Source organism: Aspergillus homomorphus, assembly GCF_003184865.1.
Source record: "Aspergillus homomorphus CBS 101889 unplaced genomic scaffold BO97scaffold_33, whole genome shotgun sequence".
Taxonomy (NCBI): domain Eukaryota; kingdom Fungi; phylum Ascomycota; class Eurotiomycetes; order Eurotiales; family Aspergillaceae; genus Aspergillus; species Aspergillus homomorphus.
This window is the reverse complement of record NW_020291919.1, coordinates 269,602-287,127: the sequence shown is the minus strand read 5'-3', so window position 1 is coordinate 287,127 and position 17,526 is coordinate 269,602. Positions and strand designations below refer to the sequence as shown.

General features: G+C 53.6%; 6 protein-coding genes across 6 annotated transcripts; 2 read left to right on the top strand and 4 right to left on the bottom strand.

Moving 5' to 3' along the window:
• Positions 1-220: 220 nt before the first annotated feature.
• Positions 221-3,829, bottom strand: BO97DRAFT_472086 (PXA domain-containing protein; the record flags this gene model as incomplete). The annotated part of the gene is made up of 3 exons (XM_025700100.1): positions 3,179-3,829; positions 2,286-3,093; positions 221-893 (listed from the first exon to the last, which is right to left on the bottom strand). Exons 1-3 carry the CDS (start codon positions 3,699-3,701, stop codon positions 221-223), a joined length of 2,004 nt encoding a protein of 667 aa, XP_025549145.1. The 5' UTR covers positions 3,702-3,829.
• A 189-nt stretch (positions 3,830-4,018) lies between these two features.
• BO97DRAFT_373704 (uridine-cytidine N-ribohydrolase) lies at positions 4,019-5,548 on the top strand. The gene is made up of 5 exons (XM_025692916.1): positions 4,019-4,127; positions 4,215-4,222; positions 4,295-4,499; positions 4,564-4,880; positions 4,939-5,548. Exons 1-5 carry the CDS (start codon positions 4,076-4,078, stop codon positions 5,476-5,478), a joined length of 1,122 nt encoding a protein of 373 aa, XP_025549144.1. The 5' UTR covers positions 4,019-4,075; the 3' UTR covers positions 5,479-5,548.
• A 124-nt stretch (positions 5,549-5,672) lies between these two features.
• On the bottom strand, positions 5,673-6,880 carry BO97DRAFT_350677 (enolase C-terminal domain-like protein; the record flags this gene model as incomplete). The annotated part of the gene is made up of 2 exons (XM_025691955.1): positions 5,673-6,648; positions 6,705-6,880. 2 exons carry the CDS (start codon positions 6,878-6,880, stop codon positions 5,673-5,675), a joined length of 1,152 nt encoding a protein of 383 aa, XP_025549143.1.
• An 888-nt stretch (positions 6,881-7,768) lies between these two features.
• Positions 7,769-9,927, top strand: BO97DRAFT_407300 (uncharacterized protein). The gene is made up of 2 exons (XM_025695615.1): positions 7,769-9,629; positions 9,687-9,927. The coding sequence occupies exons 1-2, from the start codon at positions 8,027-8,029 to the stop codon at positions 9,875-9,877; spliced, it is 1,794 nt and encodes a 597-aa protein (XP_025549142.1). The 5' UTR covers positions 7,769-8,026; the 3' UTR covers positions 9,878-9,927.
• Positions 9,928-10,088: 161 nt separating this feature from the next.
• On the bottom strand, positions 10,089-11,112 carry BO97DRAFT_373696 (40S ribosomal protein eS12). The gene is made up of 3 exons (XM_025692915.1): positions 11,062-11,112; positions 10,638-10,962; positions 10,089-10,552 (listed from the first exon to the last, which is right to left on the bottom strand). The coding sequence occupies exons 1-3, from the start codon at positions 11,062-11,064 to the stop codon at positions 10,428-10,430; spliced, it is 453 nt and encodes a 150-aa protein (XP_025549141.1). The 5' UTR covers positions 11,065-11,112; the 3' UTR covers positions 10,089-10,427.
• Positions 11,113-11,293: 181 nt separating this feature from the next.
• BO97DRAFT_373693 (putative histone deacetylase complex subunit (Hos4)) lies at positions 11,294-15,734 on the bottom strand. The gene is made up of 2 exons (XM_025692914.1): positions 11,726-15,734; positions 11,294-11,674 (listed from the first exon to the last, which is right to left on the bottom strand). The coding sequence occupies exons 1-2, from the start codon at positions 15,233-15,235 to the stop codon at positions 11,447-11,449; spliced, it is 3,738 nt and encodes a 1,245-aa protein (XP_025549140.1). The 5' UTR covers positions 15,236-15,734; the 3' UTR covers positions 11,294-11,446.
• Between the last annotated feature and the right edge of the window lie 1,792 nt (positions 15,735-17,526).

Genomic DNA, 17,526 nt, shown 5'->3' with positions numbered 1-17,526 from the left:
GGGAAGGAACGATAGGCCACACAGGTCGAGGTCGGATGCGATCAGACCCCCTGCCCCCCTGAGTCCCTAGCCTCATGCGACATGCGATTCTCACTATCATATTCATTATCTGGTTCTCTTCAGATTAGAGTAGACTAAGAAACAACGATCTTCAATGCAGCGTATCATGCGTGCCGTACGCCTCGTCTACCGATACTCTATACGGCAAAGGCCTGGAAACTTAATTCGAGACGTCGAGCGATAAACCCCGGTCCTCCATCAATTCAGCAATGCTACGCTCGGATAACTCTGGTAGAAGCTTCGTGAGAATAGCTTCGATAATAAAGTATATCAGATGTTTGTTGCAGTAGTCGTCGGAGAAAAGGTCGAGAATCTCCTCGATCGATGCGAGGAGATATAATTCTTCTGCGTCGTCGTTGGGCGCAGCTGACTGTGATGGCGATAAAGAAGGCGATGGCGAAGTTTGTTTGTTCGAGTGCGAATCATCACCTTGGCGTTGAGATGACAGAAACACGGCCGGAACGGCGAAGAACCGCCGGGCGACTGGGCGAGGAACCCGTGACAGAATGCTGGCCGCGCAGCGTCGCTTGATGGAAGCGAAATCAGGCGTCGAGGGCCGCGGGTCCGGCGATAAGGGCGCTGCTGTTGAAAGACCAGTCGTTGAGACGCTACTGCAAGCGTCACTTGCGCCAGCGGTGTCGCTAACAGGGCCTTTGGCGACTGCGATAGGAGGTGCGGAAGGTTGCACAGACAGCTGCGTAGCCGATACCGCCGTGGTCGCCGCCGCCGCTGGACGGGTGTTCAACGGGAAAAGCGCCGCTCTGATCGCCAGAAGCAGGCTTGGTAACAGAGCGGGGGTGAAAATATGATCCTGGATGGTCTCGTGAAGGAACCTAGTAAAGGCAAAGTGAGAAAATCGCGGTGGGCAGGGGGTGAAGGGGGTGTAGTGGTCGGAAAAGGCATCGGGGACGATTTGACTCCAAAGGACGGTAGTGGAGGACCTCGACACTGTGGAGAAGCGGTTGACGCCGACTGACCAAGAATGTCAAGTGGAAGGGAGGATCTGCCTGGCCAGAGACACGGCCAAAGAGCTTGGACCACCGATTGGTGCGATTGAGAAACCACCAGTAATCCTGAATATGACGGCAGGTGGAAAAGGAGCGAGGCGATGTTCGTTCCCGGACAGGAAAGGTAGGAAGAATACGGCACCTGCCATTAGCCTCTCCCTAAACGTGTCCAGATGTAGGATAGAAGATAGCTGGGATTCAGACTCAGAAATTCCAGCGCGAGGGATTTTGTTGATTGGTCTGAAAATAGGGAAACAGGGTTGTAATTTGCCCTGCCCATGCAAATACCCCCGAAGTAACCGGCCGTTCATTTAACGAGTGGAAGCATGATCGTCACAAATCATTTGGCATAATCCTAGTGTTGTTTGTGGCCCCAGGGCTAGAGAGCGCCATTTGCTTGTGCAAGGATCAATTTAGCCTTCCCCTCACTACTAGCTTTTGGGGGGGGCGTGTTGGAATAGTTCAAGGCCCATTTCCGATTTTCTGTGTTCCTCATTGCAGCATTGTTTGACAGCCAGACCGTGCGTAGGAGAGGACGGGACGGAAGGGCCGGTCCCGTCCCTCACCGGCCATCACCGGTCATGAAAAGCCTGGCGCAATTGATGTGTGGATAGAGTGATTGAAGGACGTCGCAGAATGTGCAAGATTAATCAGACTCGGCACGTCCGACATTCAGTCAGGATAAAATGGCATGACCTGAATGGAAAGTGGCCGAGGCATGGCCCGGTCAAGGCATGACAATCAATCAATTGATTGATTGATTGATTGATTGATGAAGTCTGAAGAAGAGACGGGACTCCCGGCTGGTAATGGCCGTTACACGGGTGGTAAAATAACCGTAAGCGCCGGTCACAATCAGTAATGACAAGACGACCCTTGCACGGGCGAATCAGCGCAGGATGTAGGGCAATGCAGAGGTCAGGCTGTGCATCCACCAGCAGATCAAGTGATCGTTGCGGCATGCGAGCAATGCGCATCCCATATGCATCGACGGCCCATCGGCTCCTTGTCCGCCATCCTAAACTTCAAGTCATGACTACCGCCAGCACGACTTGTCCACGCCGGTGTAGATCATGGTTCGGAGAATCGAACCGCACCGCTTCCCCACAGGTCAAGAACACCTAGCAATTGCAGTTGTCGACATTGAGAGGCAATGAAAGTGCTTGGCGAAGGAGGGGCAGAGGGGTTGGGGGAACTCAAAATGAACGCGCAACTTACCTATCGAGAACACTATCGGTGTCACCTAATCTACCTGGACCCGCCAGGATCAAGTGCTGGAGCAGTGCGAGAGATCCCCCAAGCCATGGCATTCGCTGAGGTACATCCATCACTTGAGCGAGCATACCGTAGAGTCGATATTTGAGCACAGGTCGCTTCCTCGAGCTCGTGCATATGCTATGTGTCTCATCTGCTTTGCTGATTGGTGAAGCGGACGTCCGAGAAGGAGTGACAGGGTTCGTCGATGAAACTCGAAATAAGCCTACTACAATGAAGCGCAGGGTCACATAGATGAAATACCCAAATTGCAGAATCTGCCACGCCCAGTCCGGGATTCGTACTGGAGTAGGTGGGTGTGACGAGCCCTTCAGCAGCTCCTCCCGGGATGAGATCAAGCCGTACTCGTGTAATTGGGAACGCTGACGGGATTGAAGTGGGGTTGATTCCTCCTTGCGACTGTCCCGCCCAGCATTATCAACCACTTTCGTGATGCTTTCCAGTATGAAACACCCGTCACTCATTTTCCCAGCTACTCCATTACCTATGATAAGATCCGCTAAGATATCGCCCAGCAAGGTCCGTAAACAGACATTTTCAAGGTCTTCGGTTGGGAGGAGGATTGTAAGCGCCCCTTGCACCAGCAGCTGCCTATATACGGATTCGACTTTCTGTTGCTGTTCAAGGCTCTGGGTATCAGATGGGCTCGGGACCGGTGATAAACCTGGGTGAGGGTTTAAGGAATGGTAGATCTCGCGTAATGTTGGGGAAAGTTCGCACAATTCTGACTGTCGTTTCGCTAACCTGTACGCTATATCGGGTCATGAATCCAGTCAGCCTTGGTTTACATTCAGGTAAGAGTAGTAAACGCAGCAGAATGACAAAACCACACTCACAGCTGATATGCGTTTCCACTAACGCTGGGATCTCATCGAGCACCAACTGTGCGATATCTGTTTCGCGCATTCTTTGCTCGAGCGCTCGGGTACAGTGCGCGATGACCTGAATGAGTTCGTTGACGAATACCTGATCCGACGTGATTTTTGAGTACCAGGAAAGAACGAACTCCTTGACTACTATAGCAAGCAGAGCGTAGAGTTGTCGATCTAGATCATTTGAGCTTGTCAAAGGAGGCAACAACTCTTCTAGAGGTGGAGGCGTTGAAGCACCGCCATGGCTCCCTGGTTGCGGACACAAAACGCGTCGAATCAGAGCGACGGTTGCCTTGTCGCTTGTGGCATTGACTGTGTCATCACGGTTAGATGCCTTGGGTGGTTGAGAGCGACTAGGCCTCGGTGACGATGCCACCTGCAAGGTTGAGGAAGCTGACAACGCCGTCGACTTAGAGCTGGAGGTAGTTGGACCAGCCTTGAGTTGCGACAGCGGATGGAGACCCGGGCGGAGAGGGTCGCTGGTCATTTCATCGCCAGTGATAGGAGCAATGCCAGATCGCTATGAGAATATATGTACAGATTGAAGAATTTGACTGCGAGGATTTCCGGCATTCAGCTCCATCAGCTCATACCAGCGCGTGATGGAAGTCGAGGTTGCGAATGAAGCAACTGCGACAGGCGGAGGGGAATGCAGGTGACGCCGCCGCTATTTCCCGATGTGGTAGGTAGGGCTTAGGGCTGCAGGTGCCCGCGATAAGGCTTATCGCCGCCACTTTTCTTATCACCGCAAAGTCCCCGCATCTCCCCGTTGTGGTTCAACTCGTGTTGTTTCTTCATCCCGCAAAATAATTGAGTCATTGCTGGAGTTCTTGGTCTTCTCTTGAGCGCCCCGACATCACAATGGCTTCAACAGCAAATACCCCAACTCCACTGTGGCTGGACTGTGATCCGGGTAAGTGGTTCTTCCGAAAAGCATGCAACCTACTGCAGACCCCTCCATCAACCTTTTATGGCCGACGTCACTGACAACTCTTTTTAGGTCACGATGTAAGTGAGACCAATATCTAGATCTTGATTATAAGATCTCCATTTCATTGTTTCGTCGGCTAATATACTAAGGACGCCTTCGCCATCCTTCTCGCTGCGCATCATCCCTCATTGAAGCTTCTCGGTATCACCACTATCCATGGCAATTCCTCGCTAGACAATACCACGGTCAACGCTACCAGGGTTTTGGAAGCTATCGGCCGCTCGGATATCCCTGTTTACCCCGGAACCAAGAAGCCCTTCTGTCGCCCTGCTGTTCATGCGCCCAATATTCATGGTGAGTTGTGAAAGCCATGGCGATGGAGATCATAACACTCGCAGGGCTGACATTACATTTACAGGCGATTCCGGTATCGATGGAACCGAGCTTCTCCCCAAGGCCACCACGTCTCCCATCACCGATAAAAACCCCATCCTTGCCATGCGCGATGCTCTTCTGGCCGAGCCTAAGGGAACACCCTGGGTCATTGCTACCGGCACACTGACCAACGTCGCCCTTCTTTTCGCTACTTTCCCGGAAGTGGTGGACCACATCCAGGGGCTGAGCATCATGGGAGGAGCGGTTGGCAATGGGTTTACTGATGTTCCTGTGAGTAGAATTGCGGGGCAGCAGGACCGGATCGGCAACGTGACACCTTTCGCCGAGTTTAACATTTACGTACGCATCCCCGTATACCCACTCTTCTGCCCTGCATCAGCTGATACAACCTCTACAGTGCGATCCCGAGTCCTCTCAGTCCATCTTCAGCAACGCCGTTCTGTCATCCAAGACGTACTTGATCTCGCTCGACCTGACTCACCAGGTCCTGGCCAACGAAAAGGTGCGGAACCTCCTCCGTCACGGCGGGGATGATGCCTCCGTTCAGCCCTCGACCCTTCGACAAATGCTCTATGAGCTCCTCATCTTCTTTGCCTCCACTTACGAAAACGTGTTTGGACTGGCCTCGGGCCCACCCTTGCACGACCCCCTTGCCGTGGCCATCATCTTGTCGACCTTGAACCCCCTCTACTCCAAGCATCACCCGGAGGCTCTGAAATTCGATGACCGCAATGGAGAGCGTTTCGCTGTCAACGTGGTGACCAACGGTCTTCATTCAAAAGACATGGAGCTGGTTGGTCATCTGGGTCAGACCGTTACTAAGCCTGCGCCGAACGCGGTTTGCATTCCCCGAGGCGTCGATCTCGATGCTTTCTGGAACTTGATCAACGATTGTCTCAAACGTGCCGATGAGCTGAACGCTGCACGGAAGGCGTAATCCGACAACGTAGACTATCCGCTTGATTTAATATGCGGCTTTAGGATATAGACGAAAATAGAGATTCTGGTGCTAGATTCCTTAGTTGATAGAAATGGTTTGGAACGCATCGCTTGCCTCATTCAGGGTACATCATCAGCCTTTACATTAAGTTTACTTCAGTCTAACAAATAGTCTAACAAATGAAAAATACGCTACCATTCGCGAATCCCCCCATCGAGGCCATAAAACTCCTTCGGCAGCCAGGGCTCCGCGTTCGATGCCACCCGTCTCACTGTCTCCTCATCGACCTCGATTCCCAGCCCCGGCGCTGTAAGGGCATCAACATAGCCGTCCTTCACCGCGAACGCGCCCGCATCCTTGACATAGCTCGTGATATCATACTCTCCCGCCTCTGTGTTGTAATGCATTCCCAAGCTCATTTCCTGGATGACGAAATTCGGCGTCGCCAGGTCGACCTGCATGCAGGCACTCAAAGCGATCGGCCCGAGCGGGCAATGCGGGGCGATTGCAATGTCGTAAGTCTCCGCCATGGAAGCTATCCGCCTCAGCTCCGAGATGCCACCGCAGTGGGCGATGTCCGGCTGGAGGATGTCCACGCTCGCGTCCTCCAAAAAGCGCTTCACGTCCCAGCGACTGTACAGACGCTCTCCGAGAGCGATCGGGCACGAAACCTGGTCAGCGAGCTGCTTGATTGCTTCGGGGTGTTCTGAGAGGAGCGGTTCCTCGAGGAACAGGGGGCGGTGCGGCTCGAGGGCTTTGGCCAGCTGTTTAGCCATGGGTTTGTGGAGACGGCCGTGGAAGTCGAGGGCTGCGTCCAAGCCGAGCGCCTTGACGGTCTTCAGGCGCTCGACGCTAGAGTCGAGGACGCTCGGCGAATCGAGCCAGTTCACGTCCTCTGTGGCGTTCATCTTGATGGCTTTGAAGCCTTGGGCGAGACGCGCCTTGCCGGCGGCTTCTACGTCGGAGGGTCGGTCGCCGCCGATCCAGGCGTAGACGGACAGCTTGTTGCGGACTTTGCCGCCGAGGAGTTGGTGGATGGGAACCCCGAGTCGACGACCCTTGAGGTCCCAGAGAGCGATGTCGATCCCCGAGATCGCGGACATGAAGACTGGGCCGCCTCGGTAGAAGCCGAGACGCCACGACATTTGCCAGATGTGTTCAATGTCACTGTAGAGATGAGGTTATAAGGGTGTCATGGGCTGATTGCCATCTATGAGACTTACTCGGCTTCGTAGCCTTGGAATCGCTTGCACAAGGCGTTTAGAGTGCCCTCCACGGCCTCGGTGTGGCCTTCGAGAGTACTCTCCCCCCAGCCATAATTCCCATCTTCGTCGGTTACTTTGACGAATAGCCACCGAGGAGGAACGCGGAAGTACTCGATAGACTTGATCTTCGCCATGGTGAGGTCTTTGTTGAAACAGGATTGAATTGTGAAGCCTCGATCCAGGGCGTTATCAGCGACTCAAATAAATTCCAACCGCAACCGAACGAGCCATGGCTATAGGGGGAGGTCGGAGTTGCTCCGCTTGCCAGGCCGAATTACCGACATTTTGATCCCAGGGGGGTATAGACACGATGGAGCCATTTCGTGGTGTTCTTGGCATTGCTGCATCCGAGGCTTAAACTATTGACGCCAGAAGGACTATATCGAATCTAGAAATATGATGTGCCTCCCTCGAGGTACTAAGCGGATTGTTGTCCTGCATTAGCTCAAGGACAAGCTTAGCCTTGCAGTGATCCTGCGAGAATCGTGTACATGCCAATAGTTTTCTGAACTAGATATCACTGGAGTCATGTATGATCATGAGGTATTGAAGGCTTGAAGCAGAGTGGTCGCCGTCAGTGGAATGACGACACTGAGGGAGGATACGCCTAGGCTTGCCATGCTCCAGCTCCAGGCTAGTATGTGTCTTCATGCAGAGATTGGAGGTACAGTACATTGACAGACCTCTAGTGCGAGGAAAGAAGACGTGAGGCGAAGGGGTAGTGGAAAAGAGACGCAAAGAGTCGGGGAGAACCAGAAGGAGGCCGGATACGGCAATCCAGTGACTCCGGGCGGCTTTGCGATTTGCTCCGCGTTTGACTCTGACTTCATCTCCAAACAACTCTTCTCTCCCTGCAACTGCAGCGTCATCGCCTTCCCCCTCATCGGCTCCACGACATCGCTTGAATCGCTAAGCCCCTGGATCTCTCATTTCTTTCATTCAAAAGACTAGACTCCTCCTCAGTGCATGCTCGCTCACACCACCTATTCCCCTTTCTGGCGGGCTGCCTCTCTGCCGCCACTCCACTACCGGCTGCTTCTCGTCGCTCTCACAGATCATGCCCCCGGCCAACTCGCCATCTGTATGTGTGTCTGTGCGCGCTATTGTTGAATATCTGTTATTGCCTAGGTCGGAGATGTGCCAGATTTCTGGTTCGGTTCGTTGGCCGTCTCGCTTATGCATGCGACCAATGGCCGGGCAGCCATTATCATCGGTTGACATCCAGCCCTATCGTGGTAGCAGAAGGAATCCCGCGTCCTACACTAAATACTTGTTCCTAGATGAGAACCCTGACTCACAGCAAACAGGATCCCCCAACACAGTCTTCCTCTGCCTCCTCTTCGCGACCTCTGACCGCAATCCCCGCTCCTGTGCCCTCCCTCCCCGCCGCCGTGTCCGATGACGCCCATGATGATAACGTGAACTTTCTGCGATCGCGTGTGCGCTCTCCACCCGATTTATCCTCCTCACTCAGCCGCCAGCGCCGTGGCCGACTACAAAACCTGATGGACTTTGATATCGCCCCGTTGGAGTCGGAGGACTTCTCAAACACGCGCATAGAGAGCAATCGTCGCATCCCGATTGTGCGCCGCCTGGGTGACAATTCAACCACTCACCGCAGCAACACCTCCAATCCTAATAGCCTACCTAACTATGAAGGCAGGATGTCCAATCCGCGCTCACTTTATGGATGGGCGCCCGCTTCGGATGACGAGGATGAAGAAACGAGCTACGAGCCACTGCACAACAACAGCACCCTCGCGTGGTTCGGCCGCTATACAGATCGACATGCGGCTCCGCGCAGTCCACGCCATGAGGCTGCCGTTCGAAGTCTGCGCGCGGCAATAGATGAACCCGCAGAGAACAGCACTCGTGCTGCGAACGAATCACCGTATACTATGGCAGATGCTCTGGTGCACTCCATACGCCGCCAACATCGACCTGCACGGACTAGAACACTACAGAATTACCTGGTAGAGCGGGAACGTGTAACCCAGGCAGCAGACGAACTAAGGGAACGGCCCGGCACCAATTCCACCACGCGAGCAACACATCGGTTTCTGTCCAGTGTTCCCAGTATCCGCAGCGAACCGAACCGACCCCTCACCCACAATGATCTGCGCGCTCGCATCAATGCTCATCGGCAACTACATATGGAGAACCCACCCAGTCCTCGGTTGAAAGAAGCGATTCGCTATCTGGATCGATTACGCTATTCCACCTCGTTCGAGGAAAGCTTAATAGCAGCAGCCGCCGGAGGCTTTGTTCATCTCGAATTTATAAATGGGGACGAGGATGATCTCATCATTGATACTGCATCGATCGCCCCGCCGCCGGAAAGCTCATGGCTTCGTCCTGGAGTGGTGTTTTCTGGATCACAGCGAGCCGCCAGCAGTGCGAGTTCGCTCTTTGCGCAGAGAGTCGCAAGCCCGTCATCACCTCACGACCCTCTGGTCGTCAACGGCAGCGACTTCAACCGCATCAACGTGTCCACGACCACTGGGCGACGATATTTGGCGAACAATATCTACAATCTAGGGGGCGCCAAGGATGAGAATTGGCCGGTGAAAGTCACCATCCACAACATCAACCACCAGGACATGACATTGACGGGCACCATGGAAGCGTACAACATCCCGGATAAGACGTCACCATCCCACGATGCGCACATCGTCACGTACCTCGAGGGCGAGATCATCGATTTCAACAAGCACACGCTGGAGACGAAGAACTTCAAGGCGGACGCCGAGATCGACAGCACGTACTGGCGTGAGCTACAGCCGTTCAAAAACCTGACCGATGAAGAGATGACGCGGAACCTAGTGAGTCACAAATGGGTCACCGGGGTATTGTCGAAAGGGTGGATCCTGATGAGATGGAAGGGTGAGCGCATTTCTTGTTGTGTTGTCGTCCGGTAATCATACTGATCTAGTCTTGCAGAACGCTGTTTCATCACCCCGACGGACTCAAGACAGGGCCTGACGATTTCCGGGTTCTACTACATTTCGCTGAACCGTGAAAACGGACATATAGAGGGGCTGTACTATGACCCGGGCAGTTCACCATACCAGCAACTATCGTTGAATCCGGAGACGAGGAAGATGGTGCGTCCTTCTTATGGATTCCGGTAGGTTGTTCATTTGGAATTGGAGTTGGGGAAGGACGGATGCACATAGCCGGTGTTGGAGTCTTTTCGATTGACTGATTGGAAATTTGGGAGCATTTGTCTGGCTGTCCAGCTACGTATATATATATATATATTTTTGAAATCTAGGACCGGATCTTAGTACTTAGTGTATTATGCCATCGTGGTGTAGAGTTGACAAGACACCTCACATAACCCACACATGTACCCCCCCTACGAATGTTAACCCGAAGAAAGAAGATTGAGCACCACGATCTGATCCATTCCTCTAGAGAGAAACTATCTAGCTCCCCCGCCCCCAACCCGAAGCACAAGCAACAATACACAACCCCCGACCGAATCCAACCAAACCCGTATAAAACCGAATTCACCCAAGTCAAGTCGTAAACAAACGACGGAGGTTCTCGAATGCGCACGTCACTTGATGCCCCGGGAAAGCGAGAAAAGGGTCTCAGACCACAGCAACCCACATCACCTTATTCCAGACACACGTCGCCGCCGATTTCGGAGGGATGCATACAACAGAATGTATACATCTACTGCTCAGTCTGGAAGTAGTTAAGGAGGACGGAGCGCTCCTGGGACTCCTCACCCCAGTCCTTAACGACGACGCAAGAGCAGTTGACGACCTTGCGGGCGTTACCCTCACGGTCGAGCTGGCCTGTTTCCCAGTTAGTAAGGTGTTCCAATCCAGCATCGTTCTGCATAACCAGAGACATAGGCGGAGGGAGGAGGGGGGGACGTACAAAGACCAACCCACTCGCCCAACAGCTTTCCATCGGGAACCTTGATGAGGGGGATCTTGTGCTCGGAGCACAGGGCAACAACCAGCTTCTTGTAGGCCTCCTCCTCGCAGCCCTCGTTCAGGACACACATGTGCGCCTGGCGACGGTCGAGGGCCTTGGCGGCCTCGCGCAGACCACGGGCAAGACCGTCGTGGATCAGCGAGATGCGGAGGACACCCTTGAGGGCGTCGAGGACGGACATCTGGCCGCCGGCACCGGCATCGGCCGAGACTTCGACCTCATCGGCAGCGACGGGGGGGTTGGATTGGGTCTCTTCTCCGTCCGACTATACCATAGGCAAGAGTTAGTTCTTGGGTCTTTGGTTTGGGATATGTATGGAGTCGTCGTGCTAATGGGAACGACGATGAGGTTCAAATGAACTCACCATTTTGTAGATTATGTTTTCAGACTGATATGTCGGATTATCCTCAAAGAGTTCGAGGTGGTTGTTCTTGTATAGACTAGTGGTCGTGGTGGTGCGGCCAATTTTGCGCTGCGCTCGCCTAAATGTGTGCCCTACAGTGTTTACGTAATAAGGTACCATCACGTGAAGCGGTACACGTGATGTGGGGTCGTTGAATTGTACTAGTCCCGGAACGGAACTGAAGACTGTCCGCGGGGGTATTATGTACGGAACAAAAAGGTCTCGGGATATCATGATTTCACGCTATCCAAGCATCACACATCAGGTATCATAGTCGTACATCAAGATTTCCACCTGTACAGGCTAGCGCCAGGCTAAATGATCGCTTAAGCTGAAGAAAGAACAATTAGACGTATGTACTAGACCGGCTGTGCCCAAAGCCATTAGTCAACCCATTTCCTCCCAATAAACCAGGGCCTTCCTCAAGATGCGGCCCTGAGATATGTCCATTGGCCTGCGCTAACTCAAACACCGGTTGCGTCTTGGGCTCCTGGTCAATATGCATCTTGAGCAACTGAATGTCGAGCCCATGAAGGTGCGAAATGTGAGGGACAAGATCCATGAAATCGGACAGCTAGTCCAGTTAGCCAAATGCAGGTCAAAAGGGATGCTTGAAGTGGCTCACCTTCAACCAAAATACATGCTCCATGTCGAAGTACTTGGGCCGTGCTTCGCTATCCCGCTGCATGATCTGTCCGAAAGACGAATTGAGGAACTCGGCTTCGTCTGCTTGAACTAGCATCCTTCGCGTGACTCGCCAGAGGTTCGTCCGCTGGGTAGGAGTTGCAATGCGCTTCTCCCAGCTGGCGTATTGTGAAAGTTGAAGATCATTCGTCGCCAGCAAGGGTGCAACCAGGTAGTTCGGAATCCATCTATCCTCCGCCACATCAATGGCGCAGGACGGGTCCAGCTGTCTCGTCTCGGCAGTTACAACAGGCATGAACTTCCGTAGCCACGCATGGCTTTTGGCTTGCGGATCGTTGGATCCAACAAGGTTTGCTGCAACTCGGAGTCGACTGGGCAGGGCTTCTCGTCGACGCTGTTCTTGTTCTTCCTGCTCTTTGCGCAGTTTGGCAAGCCGCTGGCGCTCCTGTTCAAGTCGCTTCTGGCGTTCTTCTTCGGCTTGCTTGATTCGCCGTTGTTCAGCCTCTGCCTCTTTGCGCTTCCGCTCCAGCTCTTCTTCTGCGGCCTTCTCCGCGGCCTTCTCCTGCGCAAGACGAGCCTCTCGCGCTGCACGTTCTTGCTCCTCTTTCTCCAGGCGAGCTTTTTCCGCTTCAGCAGCGAGACGTGCTTCTTCCATTTCGCGAGCCTGCTTTTCTCGCAAAGCCTCCTTTTCCCGACGGGCCGCCGCCTCCGCTTCGGCTTGAGCCAGACTGGTCGAATCATCCATTGGAATATCTTCGAGTTCTCGAGCATCAGGTTTTCCTTGCTCTTCCTTGACCTGATTGCGTTCGTCAGGCTTGGCAGGAAGATCTCGTTCCCGGGACTGATCCCGCCGAGGCTGTGGTGCTGAGTGACCATCATCTTTGCGGCGAGGAAGCTTCACATCATCCGCAGCAGGGTGGCTTCTCTTCACATTTCCATTGGTGATGTTCGGCGTTCCGTCTTCGGAGAGTACTCGTCGCTTCTTCTTTAAGACCTCGCGTGGATTCCGATCAGCCTCGGAACCGCGAGACCGAGGTCGTTCCGGACTGACGCTGCTGCGACCCCGCTTCAATGGCGGGGGTCCGGGTTTGGTAGAGGCTTCGTGATGATCAGGACGTGAGTTGGGGGCCTCTTCCCGACCAGACATTGAATCAGATGAGGGAATGCTAGGCCTCCTGCGATCGCGATCAGGTGGTCGTCCTGCAATCAACCGTCTCCTCTTGGGAGCATCCTCGCCTCGGCTAGATTCGCCATCCTTGGTCGGAACCCCTTTGGGTCGAGATATATCGGAACGAGGACCATCATGATCAGACGTAACAGCATGTGCCACCTTGGAACGAGGAAGACCCGACTTTTCCTTCGCATGCATGGGCCATTCTCTCTTACGCTCTTTCGACGGTGCGTCTTTGGAAGAGTCTCGACGGACTGGACTTCCAAGCGTTTTTCGAGGCCTGCCCCCGGGGGAGGGAGACTCTCTCCGTCCAGGTCGCTTATTCTCTCGTTCCTTATCACGTACCCTTCTTGGAGATGAGATGTCGGGTTTTCGCGGTTTCCTGTTCCGCACATAATTGTCGTAAGCGTCGCGAAGAAGGTCGTATTCTTCCTCCCAATTATCCGCTCTCCGCTCTCGAGACAGCTCAAAGTAAGTGCGATCCTTATATAGTCGTCGCGTGGGATTGAAAGTGGGTTGGTCCAGGAGAAGCTTGATAACTGGGAGATTGCCTCGGCCAATAGCTGCCAGCATAGGCGTATTGTATCCGGGCTTATGAGAGCCGCCCTGACCCGGTTCAGGGTCCGGGTTTGCATCTCCCATTCCGAGCAAAAGAGACAAAACTTCGTCATGGCCACCCTTAGCGGCCGCAATCATCGACTCCGAGTCTGCTCGTTGACCGACATTTAGGATATTAGCAACTCCCGCAATGTCACCCTTGGCGGCAAATGCTTGTAGATTCTCTGGCGTGGCTTTAGTCCACAACAAATCATTCCGAGTGGCCTCGCTTCTCACGCTTTTGCGTTTGTTGGTAGCGGGGAAGTAGGGCGGACTGCGTTGTCCGTTAACCGGAGGTGACTCTCGTGGACTAGCCACGGTAACTCTCCGCGAAGACGTTTCTCGATTTCCAGATCCAGTCTGTTCTTCGGAGCGACGGCTTGGTCGCGGATGCGCTTTGGCTTCCTCCAGCACACGACGAATCTCTTCATAGTCTTCCGAGTCCGACGGAATGAGATCGCTCGGCTCATCGCCTTCGGCATTGACAGAACGAGGGTTTGCACCAGCCTGAAGAAGCAATTTGACGACATCGAGATGGCCATTTTCCACAGCATCGATCAAGGGAGTATCTCGGTCGATATTTCTAGTCTCGACTTCACATCCGGCTTCGAGGAGGAACTTGACAATCGACGCACAGCCTTCCAGCGCAGCGATTTGAAGTGGTGTATTGCCAGCATTGTCCGCAACATTGAGGTCCTCTGGTCGTTCTGCGTGTCGAGCGATGGCTGCATCGAGTTCCTGGGCGGCACATGCACGAGCGAGGCGCGTGCGCCCATTCTGATCCCGTTGCTTCTTGTGACCAGACGGTCTAGCAGGAGAGGCGGACGCCCCGTCGACGGAAGCCACCTTTCGGATATGAGCGCTGGGCAAAGGAGATCCGCTGGTTGAAGACGACACTGACTGCCGGTCTTCGGAGCTTTGCCTTTGCACACCAGGAAGAAGTGGAGTGGGAGCTTTTCGCTTCCGCTGCAAATCGCTACCGAGCTGGTGACCGGAAGCTGTTCGCTTGTGCGAACGAACAGGCGATACGGAACGGTCGATCGACGCGGGACGGGGGAACACCACACCATTCAACTCTCGTCGCTCTCGATCCCGGGAAGGGGCTGGGTGATGCGGGCGGGCATTTCGACGGACATCGCCCTCTCCATCGACACTCTCGCTGAAGCTGCGTTTTCTGGATGTTCTGGGCACGGAAGATGCAGGGTGTGATGACTCGAGTCTGCTCGGAACCGATTGTGGATCTTCGGTCTTTTCGATTTTCACAATGGGTGGAGACCCGGTCCGACGAAGGGGACTCGCGGGGCGTACATGACGGTCGCGTTCACGAACAACATCACCATCCGCCACCTTTCTCTTTCTCACCTGTAAATCGTTGGGAGGGAGATCGCTCTCTGCAGCGTCAACAGCGTCGTTTCCATCATCACGTCGTTTCGGTTCATGTTTTATGTACTTCCGTCTCTTCTTGGGCGATAATGATTCACGGCCCGATTGGATTATGGTTTCTGCCTCCGAGTCAGCCTTGGGGCTTGGGGGCCCATCGCTGTCCCCGACAGCAGGGTCTACCTCTTTGAGCGGACGATGCTCCCTCCGAGACACCGGTGAGAGGGCTCTCTTGGGAGATAGCGGACCCGAGGTAGACTGGTGGTTCACCTTGACAGCAAGACCGTTTTGTCCGGCATCCAGGGAAGCTGGCAGGGAGGAGACAGCCTCGACATCACTCATAGCGGTAGCACTCGATTCCTGGGGGTTTCGCTCGTCATCTTCGGGGGCCGTGGCGGACAGGTGGACCCGTGGTCAAATACACCAGCAGAAGCGCGCGAAAGCTGGTGCTCGACCACGCTTGATGTCGACTCAAAAGGTTGGGTGCTCTCGATTGACAAGCGAGGATGGCCGTGAACAGACAAGGACGTAGGAGAGTAGCAATGTGTACCGAACAATTCGGATTAAGGGAGCGGACCGGAATAGAGACGAGGTAGTGGTGACGGTAATGAAGTGAGAGAAACGAGGCGACAAGGTGTGCACGAGGAGGGGTTAACACGGTCGGCAAAGGAGGAATAAGGTCTGATCGGAGGTAAAGAAAGGAGCGATGAGAGGAGTCAAAGAAGTTAGGCGAATTGAGGGGGGTGAAAAGTAGTTTGGAGGGAAGGCAGAAGATGAAGGAAGAGAAAGGATTAATTGGGAGGAGAGTTGTTAAGAAGAGGGAGAAGTTGGAGCGGGCGAAGTTCGCTGGGGGGGGGGGGGAGGTGGGAAAGAGGGAAATTACGCAGTAAAAGGGTTACTCGTAAGAAAGGAAGACCACTACACAGTTCGCCGTCGAGAGCAGTTTAGCTGGTCCTTAGCGGTTGGGCTAGTCGAGTGAGTGGTCGCGACTAGCTGTGGGTGAGAATCATTCAATCCTCTCTTAGGTCATCGTTCGAGATCATACATCATATAGTCGAGGGGGAAATGAGGCGGATCTATTTTGAACCCTGAAGTGGGTGCGATGGTCAATCAAGACGACGACGACAATGATGATGTTGATGATAAAGTCGATAATGCTAATAATAATGGTTGTTGATGATGCCGATGATTTGGGTGGTAATATTGGCTTATGCAGAGATTGGGGGTATTACCATTGATTACCAGTGATTACCGATGATTACCGATTATTAGTGCAAGTCGTCAGTCTCGCCCCCAGGAAACTTACCACCGGTGCATTCGCCATTTGGCCACCGGCATAGTAGCAGCTGGTCGCAGGCCGGAAGGTGGAAGTGAGAAGGGGAGGAATCATCAATAGGTAATCTTGTTACCAACGGTATGGAGGGATGGAGAGTGGGAAGTGTGAGAGATGGTCAAGGAGATAAAGGAAAGAGGTCACGATCCACGATCTGATTACCACCACACTGTCCAGTCCGATATTAGACGGATCTGAATCTGCTTACTGAGCCCGAGACTACCCTATAACCAGGTACTCCTGGGGTGTACGGAGAGAGAGAGCCTGGAGAGAGGGAGAGGCTACTGAGTCAGGGCTACCATACTTACGGTACCGGACATACGGGGCCAGAGGCAGAGGGCACTGAGAAAGAGACACAGAGTCGCAGTACCAGAACACAGTAAGACAGTCGTAGGTAAGGTAAGGTAGCATTGATTGAAACCGACCAGACAAAGTCCAGCTGCAGCCGCAAAACCCCCATTCATCCATTTTCCATTCGACCCAGACAGTCGATTTAAACCAAACCTGCGAGAAGGCCCAAAAAAGAGCGGGGAGAGGAGAAAGAGGAGGGGAGGGGGCGGTCAAAGAAGCAGCGAGACCAGAAGAAGGAGAAGGAGGCAGATAGACAGACATCAAGCAAGACAGCATGGATGGATGGTGGCGGATTGGTCTGAATAACGTCTGCCTTCCTGCTTGCCATGTCTTTCTTTGCTGTTTTTTTTATTTGCCCTCTTTTTCGTCCTTGTCCGCATTTTTGGCGGTTATTCGAATTTATTTTATTCTAATCCTAATTTTGCCTTTTTTTTTTTTATCTTTTCTTGGACGGTCGGCGTCGCAGCGACTGAAACTCGGGCAAGCTCTGGAACGGAGGGTGGGAATGACGGGTTGTGGCAGTCAGCAGCAAATCTCTCCCCCCCATTCCCTGGAAGCTGGCGTAGGCTATCAGGCTAGGCATCCGCTTGCCCCCTCGGCTCCTCCAATGATTGACAGCAGAGAACCCGCTAGCTGCCGGATGCGGGTTAGAAGGTTTCGTCCTTCAGCGATCTTCTCCTCCTGGCAAAGACCAGTCATTGTCTGGCTTTCTTCCAGCTTATCGCCCCGCTTGCCCTCTTCTGTGTTTTCCATTTTCATTCCCTTGCCCTTCTTCCTTCCACAGGCTCGATGACTCGCCTACTGTTGCATAGATAGATTAGTCGCGGTTCCGTCCGTGGGATTCTGATTTGCTTGTGCAGGTTAGAGAAAGGAAAAGAAGAGAACGGAGGAGAATGAGGGTGTGCGAGCCAGCAGAGACATGAAAGACACAAGACACCAACAACAGAAA